General features: G+C 39.1%; 1 protein-coding gene across 3 annotated transcripts in view; it reads right to left on the bottom strand.

Moving 5' to 3' along the window:
* Positions 1 to 8,756: 8,756 nt before the first annotated feature.
* Positions 8,757 to 16,842, bottom strand: part of RBMS3 (RNA binding motif single stranded interacting protein 3) — a 443,527-nt gene continuing 435,441 nt past the window's right edge. For all 3 annotated transcript variants that reach the window (XM_041407734.1, XM_041407735.1, XM_041407737.1), the window contains exon 14: positions 8,757 to 14,946. In XM_041407734.1, the coding sequence (XP_041263668.1) occupies positions 14,940 to 14,946 (7 nt within the window). In that variant the 3' untranslated portion in view covers positions 8,757 to 14,939. The remainder of the gene's footprint in view (positions 14,947 to 16,842) is intronic.

The raw sequence follows: 16,842 nt of genomic DNA, 5'->3' as shown, positions 1-16,842 counted from the left end.
AAACAAAATATTTATCCATAAGTTATGAAGATGAGTTGTTAAAAAACAAACTTCTATTTACTATAGAAGCAAAACATTTCCCAATAACTATAAACCTCCTTTCTGCCTTTCTGTAGCTGAGGTTCTTCTTCACCACTATCATTCAGCAAATCCATTGGGAGAAAATGATGTTTTTTTCTCTCAGTTTTTCCAACAAAATTTCCTGGTTCCCATATAAGCTCTGAAATGGTAACTGAGAAGGGGAACGCTTCATTTGTAGGACAGTTCAGCAAGTTCAATGGTGAATGCCTGGAAGACCCTGTGATGTGCATTGTTGCTATGATTAATGACTCTTATTATTGATAAAGAACCATACATTTATACAGGATCTGTCTAGAGAAAGTAAGAGAGCAATGTGTTCTGCTATAAAGAGTTACAGCAGGAAAATAGCTAAGATTCATAAAAAGCAAATCTTGCACAGGTAAACAAACATATAACCAAACTGGGAACGTGATATTCTCTCTTTGTAGTTCTTGAAATGTTGTCTTTTCTCTGAGATGGGAGGCAGACTGGGCGCTTAGTGGGTACAAGAAAAGCAGAACACAAAACATAATTTGAATTTAATGAGGGAGTTGATTCATTTCCTCATAAAACCTTGAAAAAGTCATTTTGAAGGCAATTTGTTTACAAACACACACCCAAACTGATGTCTGACTGAAGAAACTGACAGTAAATAGGATGGTGCCACAATTTTGGGGAGCAGGAAAGAGACCCCCTTTTCAGCCCCAGTGATTTCTTTGCAGGTTCAACATGAGCATTATCACATGTGGTCTCAAGGTGCTCTTTTCTCTGGGGTGCTGCTGCACATCTTCACTCAGCAATAAAATCTCTGCATAGGTAGTGACACAAAAGTGTGTGGAAAGCAGGGCCTGATAGTTTCTAGTAATCTGCAAATTATTTAGGTAATCAACAGCCAAAAATTTACATCCTGAGATTTGGTGGTATCTGCCTTGTTTAAATATCTACCTCTGCCTTGGGCCAACACAGGGAAGCCAAAGTAATTTCACCTGGGGCCTCAAGAGCTATTAGAGAGATACAGCAGAAAAATCCATCAGGGAATTGTGGGTTCCACATTAAAAGAAAGTATTCTCATACTGCGGGTCAAGCTCACTTTCAGTGGTTTTTGGTCCTAAAATGGTAGGAATATCACCTATTTTTGTGCATAATAGAATGTATCTCTGAAGTGATTCTGATTTAAAAAAGAAATAATATGGAAAAAGTAAGACCTAAACTCTTGTAAAATCCTCCAAAGTTTGTATTTGGATGAAGAAGAAAAATCTAGCATAATGAAAGAGTACAAAAATGGGAAACCACGTGACATATGGATGTTGTATTGGCAACTTGTAGGGAAGGAATGGGTTCACATGTGTTTCAAAGCTGAGGAAAGAGGGCATAGGCAGGATTGGCTTTTCCTCCTTACCTCAGTGTCACAATACCTTACATGACCGCGTGCATCACAGTTCTGAAATCTCCTCTGTCTTTCCTGTGTTCTCACCCCATGCTCAAAAGCACAATTTAGGCTCCTTCCATGCTTGATTCTTCTGGGCTGCTCTTGTTCTCTCCGTGGTCGTATTCCATAAGGTTTCCCATTTCATGTCATGTTCATCGCAGGGACTCCTTCAGCTGGCACCTCTCACATGCTGCCTCTGGCTTCATTCTCAGAACACCTCATAGGTATTTCCACTGCTTTTTCTGAGCCTTAATTACTGAAAATGTGTCTGAGCAGTATCAACTGACACTAAAATGATTTCCTCTTTAATGTCAATTGAAAAATGAGTTCCGTTTCTTGCTCCAAACGCTACTTTCATGTCAGTAATTTCATGAGGCCCCCGAGAGTTTTACTAGAGCAACCAGCTGCCATGGTGGAATCGTGCCGTGTTGGACCAAGCTCAGCAAGCACACACTCAGCTGTTACTGGCATTCTGCATTTTGAGTGCTCAATACAAGCATTGGAACACCAAATATTTTGAATAGATCTGCACTGGGTGGGAAGTGGAGACAGTGCTGCCGGGAGCTACTGTGCAGACAGAAGCAGTAATGAATTCTATTGCATGAAAAGAAGGATTGAAGGCTTCTTAAGTAAAGCTATGGGAGAGGACTGAGAGGGGTTTTTTGTTGCTCATTATGGTTGAAAACTTTCCCCTGCTTAGGTCTTTCTCTGACCTCTGCACAGAGATAATTTTTCCTGTCTAGAGTCATGGACTTCCCTGCTTTTTATTCTCTACAGAATACATCTCTGCTGTGTCTGTGGCACCTAATGGGGCATCTGCAGCCACTAAAAGTGAGGGTGGCAAAAGCCCAAGTTGGCACTGGCGTGCAGTGGTGTGGATCACACGTTTTGCACGTGTGCCTTGCTACCAAGCAGTTTTTACAACTAAAACTGTTGTAGGAAGAAAGAAACAGGTTGTTGTAGCTTACTCTTTCATTTGAGTTCTCAGGATGGGTTTTGGGTTAAACAAGACTGAGTATAATGCACCATGTAATTTTATCACATAAAATTACCCCGGATCTGTCCGTACACAGGTAGATACATTCATATTCACAGCACAATGCCTCTCCTAAATGGCACTTCATGAAAGGGCAGAGGAAAGCAGAACTTTGCAAAGGATGGAAAGCAGACATCTTTCTTGACTCTGCTCAGCACCTTAGTCTGCAAACAAACTTATCACACAAGTGTGAATCTTCTGTAACTCTTTTTGAAACAAGTCTGAAATACTCAGTGTCTCTCCCTGCACTTCTGGTAAGGTCTGTTGGCAGGTGTAGCTGTGCTGATTAAATAATGTCTGTCTGTGTGTGCTGGGGTTGGGGGCAGGCAACAGGGAGCTAAAAATGGAAATTGACTGGGGCTGGGTTTTTTGTTTGTTTGGTTTGTTGGTTGGTTGTTTGTTTTTTTTGTTTTTTTTTGGTAAATAATTTATTTGGGATGATTGTAGATATCACTACCTGAAAAAGTAATCCTGTATAAAATTTTTCATCCTGTGTTTCTGAGCCCCTTTTACCAATAAAGTGAAAGCTTGTCTGTGCCACAGTGAGGAGGAGACAATTTTCTGGGCCAGATGCTGATGTCTTGCTATTTAACATTCAAGTGTCCTTGTTCCTTCACAACCTGTGTGCACCTCAGCCATCCATGCTGCTTCAGTTCTTTCCCTTTAATCTGTGCACAGAATTAATCAGAATTATTTTTTAATTCACTCACCAGGGCAGCTCATGGTCACATATCTAAACCTTTGTAGCAGCCTCCAAAGGAGAGGAAAAACAGGATAGAGACTTACTAGCCTGCCAAGCCTAGGGAAGATTCTTTCCTGCCTCTTCTCTTTGAGAAGTTTGTTTAGTTTTGCACATTTTTGTCCAATGATCTAGAACGTTTAATACTTCTACACAACAGACAAACCACTTCTCTCAGGTAAACAGTCCACATTACCATTGTGAGCTTTGATGTTCAAGTCCCCACTATTTAATGAGAATTCTTTCCAAGCTTAATAAAATTTATATATTTGGGAAAAAATAATGGAAGAATTCCCAGCAGAGAATCCAGAGTGGTTACAGCTTGTTGAAGCTATACTTTTTGAAGTTTTCTCTTTGGTGCTGTGTAGGCAAGTAATAGAAATCACCTCAGAAAGTTACACTCTGCATGTCAGACAGGATGTGTCATAGGGAAGGGAGAGATAAATGAGCTTGAAGTGGATTGGGAGGAGCAGGAAGTTCTAATAAAACCAACTATAATTTAGCCAAAGAGCAGAGGATTTTGCTGTTTCAATTCCCTGATCCTGGGTCTCCACAGCTGGAGGAAGTTTCTGCTGACACTTTTTTTTTTTTTTTTTTTTTTTTTTTTTTTTTTTTTTTTTTTTTTTTTTGTGGAGAGGAGACACTGGAGGACTTGCTCTCCGGACTTCCTGTCAAGAGGAGCTGGCTGCAAGAGCTGAAACATATTACAGTAATAAACATAATTCACACAAGCAGGACTGGCAAATGGTCTGTTTTCTGCAGTCCAGGGAAGCCCTTGATGTGAAAGAAAACCTTCATTGTCCAGGGGCCTCTCATGCCTCTCGGCAGGGACAAAGTCCTTGATGCCTTTGATTTTAGCTTTTACATTTTTCAGACTCTGTACTGCTTTAGTGTGTAGTTCTGAGTTTCATATTAAGGGATGGTATGCTCTCTCCACAAAGCAGCTAGACAAAACAATTCCTTTTCTAGCTTGGGACCAGGGACAATTGATCCAAATTTCAGGCCCAAGAGCATAAACAATGTGGACTGAAGAGAGAAAAAAGAAGGATGGGACTTCATAACCTAAAGTTATAATTGGACAGTTAACTCCAATATGCAAATGGACCAGAACTTATAAAAGTGAGAGACCTCATGACTGGCCATCCATTTTGTGACCACTTTGGTTCATCTTGGGTGTAGCCCTGGCTGGGCTCTTACTGCCCAAGGTGCATCCACTGAGGCCTTTTAATGAATCCCTACTTTATTGTTTAACTTTGTCCAGCCTCTGTTCTAGGTCAGCCTTGACAAGGCATCACCATCACTAGAAGTACAGACACAGTTCCCAGCACGCTGTGAGCATGGAAAGGATCATTTTCAAAGGGAAAGCAAGGAAAAAGTGTCATTTTCAGAAAACACTTCTAACTCAAGCCCCGTCCCCAGTGCAAAAGACAAAAGAAGGGCCAATTTTATGGCCAGCTCACTGCACAAGACATTAAAGTTATGTTCAGGTGAGGTGCTCTTCTATAAAGACAAACCAGTTCCCTTGTGTGGTAGAAACAACCCTGCTGTGAGCATCCTGTGTCAGTCATTGCCACAGACAACACTCATCACTACTCAGAGCACGCCCAAAGCTTTAGTACCTTGTAAAGGTCAGTCTGGCTGTCTTTTTGGATTGAAGAAATATTTCATCCTCACCATACAGGTCTGCACAGGGGTGAATCATGCACCTCAAGATGATTTTAGTGGCACCGGAACTACTGGGTAACTCTATTTTTCTAAGCACTAGTAGATGTTTCTTTTCAACATTTTTTTCTTCTGGAGAAAAAAAAGAATTGGATATTCTTCAAAAATCAGCATCTGCAAACAGCTGTTTATATCCCAAAGCCCTCACAGCACAATCAGTATGTGAAAAGGGAAATGTATTTTGCAAAGCAGTCCTTGAACTCTGTGTTACAGCCAGCTATTGCTGTGAAAAGTAACAAGAAACACCAAATCCCACTGAACTAAGCTGTATCAGAGGGTCTAGCAGAAATCTGAATCACTGAATAGATTGTGCAGGTAATTTTTCCCTCCCTCATAAGCCTAGCAGAACATGTCTTTTTGTTTGTGTTTGTGTGGCACCTGGAGGAGACTGAGGCCTCTCTGTGTTACTGTAATAAATATTTACTTGCTCCTTTGGAAGCATCATGGAACATAGTACTGAAGGGTCACAACTGAGGAACAGGGATGGAACATTGCAAAACTGGGTGGGGTTTGTTGGTTTTTTTTGGGTTTGTTTTTTTTGGAGTTTTTTTGTTTTTGTTTTTGTTGTTTTTTTTTTTTTTTTTTTTTTTTCTTTTGGGGTTTTTTTTTTGAGGTAGCTTTCTGGGCCTATCAAAGGCTCACCTTTAGAGCAAGAAAGCCAGGCTGTCAGAGTGCTTGCTAAGAGGAGAACCTGGATCTTGCAGCACAAATGGAGAAAGGAAGCACTGGGTCAGCTCTCCACTTCTGGTGGCTTACTCAGTTTTCTGTGCAGTGCTAGTTCTTTTCTTCAGCTAAGGATTGCTGTGTCTTGGTATCAGCTGAGGAGATGTGTCTACTTCCCTGCTTCGGCTCCTTCCTCTGTACTAAAAAGCGACTCAGTGGTGGCAGTACAACTTTGCATGTCACCAAGACTCACTAGAAAAAAACAAGATGATGCGTGGAAAGCTCAGAGGAGCCTGGACTCCACTAAGGAGCATTTCATACAAAATTAACACCAGGCAGAAGTTGCTCTACCTGAGGAAGAGACCATCCTAGTCAGCTGCCGTGTGATGTAGCACAACTGTTAATAAGGAGGAAATGATTTCTGAGTGAAAAACATGGAACTCAATCCCACAGGAATTATGTTCAAGGAGCTTACACAATTTTCAGTTGGCTGCGTGTCAATGGCTGAATTCCACAAAAGACAGAGAATGTACTGACTGGTAAATAATGGCGAAATAAATCAAAGAGTAGGTGTAAATAATGGTTTCTATCTTTTTCTCATACAGTTCTATTTTTCAGCAGCATTTCCATGCAGCAGAACCTAGGGCCTCGGCTAGTCACACTATAAGCATAAAAGCCCATTCAACTTTTAAAAATAGCTGCATCATTTTAACTGCATCAACCTTCAACTCCTCCATTTAAAGCAGTGCACATATCTAGTACATAATTTAGCTATAATTTGTGCTTCTTCAAGTAAGATCAGCGAGGTACCAGTGCAAAGCATCTGCTAAAAGTGAGCACACCTTTGGCAGATGTCTGTACATATAAATTTTGAAAAGGAAGGAAGTGGCTTGGTTACAGGACCTTGCCAAAAAGTGGATTTTTTCAGGAACATTGTAACATTGGTAAACAAACCTTGAAGACTATGCAAGGTTTCCCCAAACTGACAGGCCCTGATAGGGCTTAAGTGGAGGGATGTGCTGTCTCCTGCCTGTCTCCCATCTGCGGAGATGGGAAACATCCCACGCCTGCCTTGCGTGCAGCAGTGGGCAGCTGCAGCCTCCTGTCTGGATGTGCTGGGCAGCACGTTCCCCTCCAGGCAGGCTTGTTATCTGCCTGGCAGAAATCCTCCCCTGTTGCCTGCAGCCTCAGGACCACTTTTGTTAGCCATTAATTAGCACCGTGCCTGGTGCTTGCCTAAGCCAGATGGAGGCTTTTGCCCAGTGCACGGTGTTCTGCTGAAGATCAGAGTGGCACGGATGGGGCAGGGAGCTGAGGCACAGACAAAGGCTATGGCAAGTTTGCCAACAGTCAGGTGGACAGGTTTGAATCATGGCTTGCTTTGTGCTTTCAGTAACTTCTGCCACAGTCCTGTCTGCTCCTGACCCTTTGCTTCTGTGTTTGCTGATCATTATTGGCATTCTGAGACCTTGGTCTTAATGGGCAATCTCTGGCCATCCAAAATATTAAAATTTATATAAACCTGCTAATTGTGGAATTGTCCTAAATTTATGCTATACCAGCTATTGATTTGTTTTCCCTCCTTCTCTACTTGAAATCTCAAGGAGTGACAATCAAAGGACACTGCTTTCTCCACACGGAAGTCATGGACATCCATTCCAGATGCAGACTACTGATAAAAACGGTGTTTGCCCTCTGGAACAAACACACCTCACACATTACAAAGCCCCATTTGTCCTTGTTATCTTAATTCTAAGGCTAAGACAGATACAATGATATAATTTGCCAATTAACTTTTTTTTTTTTTTGACACTGACAGAGGGACCAAGAGGATGAGAAGGTGAAGCCTTCTTACCTGAACTTCTGTGGAAGCTGATGCAAACCCCCCCTAGACTGGTTCCATATGCACACAGAGAGCCAACTGACAGACAATAAAACTAAAACCACTAATACCACAGTTGTTAGAAAATTCATTTTAGTAGAGCTTGAAGTGGAATGATCTTGGAAATGGAGCAGTCCTGGCAGTGAGGAAGATGAACCTGACACCAGAACATCAGCTATAAAGCACCTTTGCACCATCTGTGTTAGTGGAACACAGTGTCCCACTTTCTGCTGATCTCAGACACCTCCTCAGCCACCACTCAGAGTTCCAGGCAAGCTGCAAGTTCAGCTTCCTGCCTTCCTCCTCTTCTCACCATCATCATGGCCAGCAGCAATGCACATTTCAGCACAGGTGCCCTTGGAAAAACCCCTCTCACCTGCTTCCTCATCTTATTCCTCTAAGGATTTCTTTGTTCTCTTCTGATTAAGCTGAAGGGCATTAGAAGCTCATTGATGTGTATTTCATTGGGCAAAACAAAGTGAAAAGAAAGTGTGCAGGTGGTCCCACAAAACATGTATAGGGCTGAAGGAGACAGCGACACTCCTGGTGGGTAAAAAGGAGCACTAAGTGATTCCCAGTCTGTGAATAAAGCCACTGTGTTTGGCTGGGGAGGAGACTGGAGCTGGACCCTTCCACCCCATCTTCACCTTTGCCACAGACACTGCCTGGAGGGAAAAAATGCACACAGCAACAAGAGAGCTGCTGAGTGAAGCAGCCACGGGGAATGCACCAAATACCTTGTTCCCTGTGAGATATGGCTGAGGAGGCAATTTACTTTCCACTTTCCTTTCAAGATGAAGTATGGCTCACTCTACCACTGCTTAGGCTGTACTTATTCCACAAATAAAGATTTTCTGTCTTCCATGTGGCAACTTTTGCCCTGAAGTCACTCTTTAAAATAAACCCGAGAAGCAGAGGCAGTGTTCTTCTAGCAGGTGCACAGCTGAGAGACTGGACAGCGGACACCCACCAGCGGTGCACATTCCGTCCTGGTGTGAGAAACACTTCCTCCTGTACTTCACCTCCTGGCACGTGGGTGGCCGTGCTGCTGGCAGGGCAGCAGAGCTGTCCTGTCTCTCTGATTCCTCCCTTCCATTTGGTGAAGATGCAAAGGAGGCAGACTTTGCTGCAAAGCCTTTCTGCTCCCTCTGTGCTCAGCCAAAGAGTCACAGCCTTGGGGAGCCTCTCCAGAAAGGTGCCACAAGAACACAGAGTCACCCAGCTCTTTTCTTTCTTTATTTTTTTATTGAAAGCTTCATCAAAGAAAACAGAAGTTTAAACCTAACATCCACTGATCTACAGAAAGCCCCAGGAGTGGGAAAATGGCAGCTATTTAGGACTGTGTTACAAATGGAAAACATAAAAAAAAATCATAGCAGTACAGATCTTTCAGAGACATTCTGAGACATCAGCACACAGATGCCCATATAAATAAGATTCATAATTTAATGTATCACAGAGGTTCTGTATTCCACATTTTGGCTGCAGTGAAGTCTTTAAGGGCTGTAAAGAACCTCTGACCCATTTTTGTGATGCATGTTTTCTTGATAGGAAGTTCATCTGCTTTCAAAGCTGCTTTGATTTTTCTTACAGATAGCATCTATTGATTCTCCTTTAAAAAGGAAAACAATTAAAAATTCCTAAATGAATTCTGTACACTTCCTGGTTTTACATAAAATTGTTTTGCCTCAAAAAGATAGTAGAATTTTCTTCCAATCTGAAATACATCATATTTAATAATACTTCAATTACATAAACATCATGTTCTCTTCTTTAGGCTGTATTTTTGGGCTTTTAAAAATATAACTGACTGCAAATTTCACCAAATTCATAAAATTATTATCCAAGAGAAAGACACTTAAAGGCAGAAAATTAACATTGGGCAGATACTCTTTTAAACACAATAGATTCAGATCTTGGAAGGTGCTTATACCTCGCAGGCTTTGGACCTACAAGGAAAAATGGATTTGTGAACCTGTCAAGGGCTGACATTTTCCACTTCATTACACATTTTTATTAAGATGAAAGAACTCAGCTGTCACTGTTGGGGAATTAACAGTTGAACTGAACAACTTCAATAAACACAAGAATTTTTCCTTATCATGGAAACCTGAACCAGCACTGGGATTCATTTCTTTTACAGCTTAATTCTCATAATTTTCTGTTCAACTTTAACAAAGCGCATGTTAATAAAGGGGAGAAGAAAGGGTCTCTTCTGCCTGCTTTGAGGCACAAAGGTGAATAAATCTCTGGGGTACATACAGAGCTCTAGCCTATTTTGGTGACAGGAGCAAGATAGAAAAAGTTGGTGCTCTTTTTGAGAGGAAAATAACTCTCCTTTCTCTGCATCTTTGCTGCTTGCTGAGATTTTAGAAATCTGCTCCACTGAAGGGGAGGAGAAGTCTGCTGCTCACTCAGCCCTCCTTCTGAGAACGTGTGCGTGCATGACTCTGTGTGTGTGTATTAGAAATGAAAGGAATCCTCGTTATTAGAGTCAATTGTCATTAAACAGAAAAGGCTAATGCACCAAATGTCACCAGTTTTGTTGTTTTCTGTTTTGCATTTCCATCACACCGTGACTGTTTTCTTGGTTCATGTGGGCTACCCAGAAAGACCAGGAAAATCCCCTACCCTAGGGCACTTCTTTTATATCCAGACCAATTTCATGTTAAATAAAGTTTTGAAAGGAAATGTTGACCACGCGTGTATCAAACATTACTATCTTCAACTACCACATTTGGTCTCATTACTAAAAATGGATTGATTCATTACTTTAAGCACATTATCACTCTTTAGCATGACTCTTGCTATAGGTGGAGTTAAGTGAGTCTGCCTAAACCTGTTTTGCTCATGACAACCTCAGCATTAAAATGAAGTGGCATGAGGAGCACCATCAAGCTTAAAACCATGAAGCATGGCAATTTTTTAAACACTTAGGATCAGTCTCAATCTTCAGTACCATAAACAACATAATATAGATCCAAATACTATGACATATTAAAAATAAACTTTATTACAATGCAGGCTTCCTCAAATTTGCTGAGTTTTGGTACACATACAAACATAAATAATACCCTCCATTTGATTTTTACTCGAGTAAAAATCCATTTGAATGCTACAGTCCAATTGCCCGTTGAAAGTTTAAGCCCTCACTTCTCTAATGACCAGCCTTTATCTTCCACGTTTGGGCATGCATCCATAGCAGAAGATGATACAATGTGATGCAATTGCTCTCAGATATGCCTCATTTTGCATTACAGTGGATTTCTTGACCAACACAACCAAGGCAGTCTCTTGGTAAACAGAACTACACAAGTAAGCACAGGCTAAGGACATTTCAAGAGTCTGTTTCACCAGAAGGCAATAAGAGGACATTCACAACTTGAGGCCTGACTGTCACAGGTGAAAAGTGCTTACAAAACCAGCAGTAGAGCCAGATAGGAAGAAGAGTCCCTCTGCAATCTCAGTGGGAACGGTGAGATTTTTTTCAGTGCCCTGATCTACACTTGGGTCAGCACCTGCAAATATAATACTCTCTTCAGTTCCACTGTGTCTTTTTTTTTTTTTTTTTTTTTTTTTTGTTTCCTCAATGTTAATTGACGAGCCCAGGTATTCAGAGTTTTCTAGCCATAATTCATAGCTTTCTGACACCCCTTTTGTATTTATCTTTTGACACCCCATTTGTATTTATCTTTTAAGGTAAAAAGAAAATTACCAAACCTGAACATCCAGATTTGATTATTTACAAGAATTCAGGTGTGATGGAAAGTACGTACGCAGTTCAGTTTATGGATTTGATATTACTTCTAGACCTCTGGGCCAGGCACCATTGCCTTAGACATCTAGAGTTGCTTCTGCAATCTTTCAGGAACCCTCCTGATATTTAAAGCTAATTTGGCGAGACAGACAAAGATATTGACTTTACAAATTCAGGTCTTAAAAAAAAAAAAACTGGAAACCAGAAACTAAACAGAGCACATCTACAAACCTTCAAAAAACCATATTAGCCAGAACAAACATAAAGAAAACCAGTTTAAGATTTCAGAGGCCACCAAGTGACAACACCCATGCAGCAAGTGTGCTGCTATTTCACTGTTCACTTTTATCTAATTTTTAACTTTTAGAACTGAGTTATGACTTTCTGGGCATTTTGTAAGTTCCAAATAAGCTTTTTTCTTACCTTATGATCTATGACTGTTTATAATCAAGGCTCACAGTGTTTACAATTCATAGATTTCAAGTACCAGTTCACTGGGTTTTTTGGGATCGGTAAGATGATGAATTGTATTTAAGGGGTCCAGTTTCTTTCCTCTTCTTCTTCCTCTCATTCTTTGCTTTGTTTCTTTTGATTTCAAACACTATTGAACATTATAGCATGGAAAAGAAAGGGAACAATTCTAATACAGAATGCACTTGAAACACTTTGAAGTCACAGGCACTGTGATATCATGTTGCCTGCCTGGCTTAATAAAAAACACTGAGATTGTTAAACTTCGCTGAAAAAAATAAGAAAAATGTTTCTGAATGTATAAATAAAGCAGCAGAGTTCTGAATAGAAACAAGAAGGTACCTCAGCATATTCATCAGCCACATGGTAGCTACCTTGTAGCCTCATTGTTGATAGTAAATGAGACTTTTTGTGTGTCACATTAGAACTAACAGAGAAACAAATGTCTTTATTTCATATTTAACTGACTTGTGCCTGGGGTTATCTCCATTTGTATAAATAATTCAGAGAGAGACAGAAAGAGAGTATGTGTAGAAAGGAAGAAAATAAGGCTAGATTGATTTTTTCCCCTCATATGCCTTCTAAAGAAAGAGGGAACCTTTATCCAAGGACAAAATTCAAGTGCCCCTCTCAAAAAGCAACAAGTAATGAGACAGCACATGAAACAGAAAGAGAGGTTTGGGGTTTGTTTCTGAATTAACAACATGTTGTGGATGATGTTGTTCTTTTACTTTGGCATCATCTGGTTTTCAGAAGTGTTGAATACCAACAACTACTCTGAAGAAAGCAGAAGTTTTATCACTTCTGAAAATCAGGCCCTCTTCCTATGGTGAAGAACCATGTGAACTCCCATTTCTCTCTTTTCTATGTTGCATACCTAGCAGCATTTACTTGGGAAACCCCTCCCCCCCTCCCATTATGTTAAAAAATACGATCTTGTTTTATCAATTTAAAAAAATAATTGTGTTCTTTTCCCCAAAAAAAGTCAGGTTAGGGAAACACAGACCTCTTTTTAAGATTGGGCAGCTGAATCAGATTGATCCAATACACACGTTTTCATTTTCCTTATTTTTAATGGATACCCTGTCTCTAATCCACCACAGCAAATGTCATGAGCCTTCCCCTCTCTTCTGGGTGGAGGAAAGTTTAAAAATGTTTGGTTTAATATTTACACATAGATATGTGTGTATGTATGTATATATGGAAATGCTGCTTCACTTCTGCCTCCTTAAGGAAAAAAATAATCTTTTGACTTCCTTCTCACCTTTTTCATTTGTCTGTTTGGAAAAAGTAAGGGCCATAATCAAGATTTCTGTATGGAAAACAATTGTCATTCCTAAAACAGGTTTTGGTGGATTAAATTTAATGGTTGGTTTTTGTTTTTTGTTTTTTGGTTTTTTTTTTGCCTGATCATACTAATTAGTGATTGTCAGCCAACATATTAAGACAACAGAAATCATAGCAGAGAAGAACAATTTTTAACTTCCTGCCTGCATGACAATACGACATAATTTTCAAAATTTCTGCTTGTATGGGAAAGCTAAAATGAGAACAAATATCAAGTTTGTTTTCTCTTATATCTACTTGGCAACTCAAATGCAACACTGAGAAATAAATGCACAATTAAGGTGGCTATGCATGCTGGACGATGACAAAGACTGAGGTGAAGAATGAATTGGTGTGTTAGAATTCAGAAGGAAGACTGTTGTTTCAGTAGAAATACCAAAGATCAGGTAATTAAAGAGAAAAACTCCCCAAAATTAAAGCCTGCCTGGACAGATTAGTTGGTAACCCAATCCCCCTTGCCTTGGAATGTTCTCCAAAGCATATCATCAAAAACCTGGAAAGCTTCTGATACCAACTATTCTGAAATTTCCACTATAAACATATGCAGTATGTAAAACACCAGTGGAAGATAGTTTAAACAAACAAGAAAGTAAGAACTGGTCCGGCCATGTAGGTCAAATAAAGATAAAAAAAAAAGAAAAAAAACCCTCTATCTTCTGGACTGCGTTAGGGTGTCACTTCATCTTTGGTATAAAATAGGCCATCCATAGGCTGCATTTGTTCACAACTAGGAAAGACTACAGAAATTGTCAACAATTTCTTCTATCTATTGCTTTTTTTGCACTTTTTTTGACCATAAGCTCCTATCTACTTAAGTTTTTTTAATGCTCTTAAGCTAGGTTTTTGCAATGTGACAAGCAAAGCGGACTAAAAACTTCTTAAAGCTCATAAAAAAGACTGCAGATAAAAAGCACTAATGCTTTTGCTAGCGATCACGCTTTGTAAATAAAAAAATCTGCATTCTGCAAGAAAAAAACCCTGCATTCTCTATAATGCAGCAAGTTTTTTTCTCAATTCAATAACTTTACTGTAAAATGCTTTAGCCTTCTAGATTTTTTTTTCTGTCAACACTTAAGACAAAGTTCATAAAAGTCCCAGCATTTTTCCAATCCTTTCAGTTGCCACAGTTCCTTTTATCATCAACTTTTCTTCGAAAGAAGAAAATCATTTTCTTTTAAACTGTACAGTTTATTTTTTGTTCACCCCAAAAACTCAGTCTATTAAACTTCTGCACCAGCACCGGTGTGAGCAGTTTCAATTCATTCTCGGGTTTTCTAACAAGACGTTGACAGCTTGCCTTGAGAGCCTTTGACGTCCTTAAAATTAAGGCAATTAAGATTCAAGATAAACCTTACCTAAACATTTCTTTTAAAAAAACCAAAAAACAAAAAACCAAAAAATACTCTAGATTAAAACAAGAAGAAAAAGGAAATGAGAGAAAAAGAGTAGCTTAATTTTTGAGGAAGACAATTGGTTTTCATCGCAACTTGCTCCCTCTTGACATCATCAGTTTTTCTGTTTAAAAAAAAAATAAATCTAGCTACACCTCCAGGTAAATTCTGAATTCAAATGTTCGTCCAGATGAAATGTCAACCCAGCATTTTCCTCTGGGTTTTTCCTTTAGTTGAAAAAAAAAATAGCAAAAATAAAATTGTCAGACTACATGACGGAACCATTTGCACAGCACATAAAAACACTGTTTTGTTTTCGTTGGGAAAGGTAGAGAAAAAAAATCATTCATTTGACGCCTGTGCAAACTGGAAGCCAACTTCTTGTTCAGTGAAGTTTCTCCATTCAAGGCAAAGATTTCAGACCGACATTCTTCAGTCCTGTTTATTGTCTGTAAAAACAATTGAATTAAAATGGTCATTAAGTCAAAACAACTTTGAAATAGCCTCCTCTCCTTTTTTTCCATCCAATTCCCTTTAAAAGTTATCCAAGCTAAACTAACTTTGCAGCTGTTTAAATATGATACCACCACTAAGCTGAAAATAGTCAGGCAAAAATAGGGAACTCCTACTTTGGGGACATTAACACATCCTAAGCAGATGAATTTACTCTTTGAATGCTAGGCATTAATAGGCAGTCTAACTACACTGAAATGAGATGAATACATGGCTTAACACCGTGTAAATCTTTCACAGGTAATTCAATAAGAGGGTGAATATTTTCATAATAATAAGTGCCACTATTTATTTTGGGTATTAATAGTAAAATGAAAGATAAAATTACAATGAAAGAATACAACCAATTTGCCAGAAAGAACATATTTTCTGATGGCAAGAACAATTACACTGTGGAGCAGTCTGCTTAATGAGCCAGGTAAGGCTAACTTAGCAGAAACCTTCAAGGCAATATTAATTAGAAAAATATACTTTTTTATCATATAGTGTCATATCTTTCTAAATTTAGCACAGAAAATAAGGAAAATTATCAATCTTTTTCCTACAGAAGATACCTCTCATTTTATGCTTTTGATGCTTTATGTCACTTAAAGGTATGTCACATCTAGATTATTTGAACAAGACTGTATGAGATCTTTAAGAGAGACTCAGAACCTACATAAAAATTCTGTTCTGTGTCTAGGGCTATCTGTAAGGGTCAGCTGTTGCTTTTCCCAGACTCTTTAAAGCTTACATGGAAAAAATCCTTTCCTGACCAAAGCGCAACACAAGAAAGTCCAGCACCTTTCCTTTTGCAAACATTAATGCATTTGCCTTGCCTAGTTTAAAATAATTTTTAAAATTAGGAGTTAAATTGTGAAGAATGTCGATGACCTAACATTTGCCACAGAACTTTTTGTCTGGGAGTGTAAACAAAACTACAATTTTAAATATTAAATTTGCCAAAGGGATTTTTCATTGCATGACACCTGAAAATTAATATTTTGAAAGTTAAGGACAGATTCATATGGAATGCAACAATTAAGTATTTTCTTCAGGTTTTCTATGCATACTTTCTGGTTGGACTATTCAAGTTGGAAGCTCACCTCCAGAGCTTTTACTGCCCCTATGGGTCAACGTGCTGTCATACATGTGAAAGTCCAATATCACCAACACAGCACACACCTTCTAATCTAACCTGGCATTGAGTTTACCTACAAAAGGCTCCAGAAAAAACCTAATTCTTTCCACATTTAAAATCAGACTATGTTGTCCAGCAGAGTTTTGCTTGAAGGTAAGAGAGTATGCTTTTTGGGGGCAAGGATATCCATTGATCTCCACTTCATAGTCTTCATGCTTTTATGTGCAAAATTAAATATTTACAAGGAAAAAATGGAATAGGGTCTAAAATAATTAAGGTGATTTCCTCATAAAGTAGATTCCTCTGCTCAGAATCAAGGGCTTTTTTTATCTACACAATATGTAGCCAGGTTTTTGCCATGAAGTTACCATTTCTGAACTCTGTGGGTGGCATCCTCAAGTACAGCATTCAGCATATTAAATAAAAGAACACGTATGCTGATTAGAAAGTGGAATTTAAATTCCAAGTTTCATGGTTTATTTTTACTTACAAAGAGAGTACAGAGTCCTTATACCACCCAGTTCATTCTTAGTACATTTTCTCTCCTTCGTTGCCTGCAATTTCATGATTGTTGCAAAAAAAATAAATGTAAGCAAATATACCATTATAACTTTTCTCCTGACCGATCAGCTCCCATGAAAAAAATTTATATAGTCTGCCTGTTCCTTTGCCTATATCTGACAAAATCATTGTCCAGTCATGTTAATTACTT

This window comes from Onychostruthus taczanowskii, unplaced genomic scaffold (assembly GCF_017590055.1).
Source record: "Onychostruthus taczanowskii isolate IOZ18803 unplaced genomic scaffold, ASM1759005v1 scaffold28, whole genome shotgun sequence".
NCBI classification, from domain to species: domain Eukaryota; kingdom Metazoa; phylum Chordata; class Aves; order Passeriformes; family Passeridae; genus Onychostruthus; species Onychostruthus taczanowskii.
The sequence above is the reverse complement of the archived record's forward strand: the minus strand, read 5'-3'. Positions and strand labels throughout refer to the sequence as shown.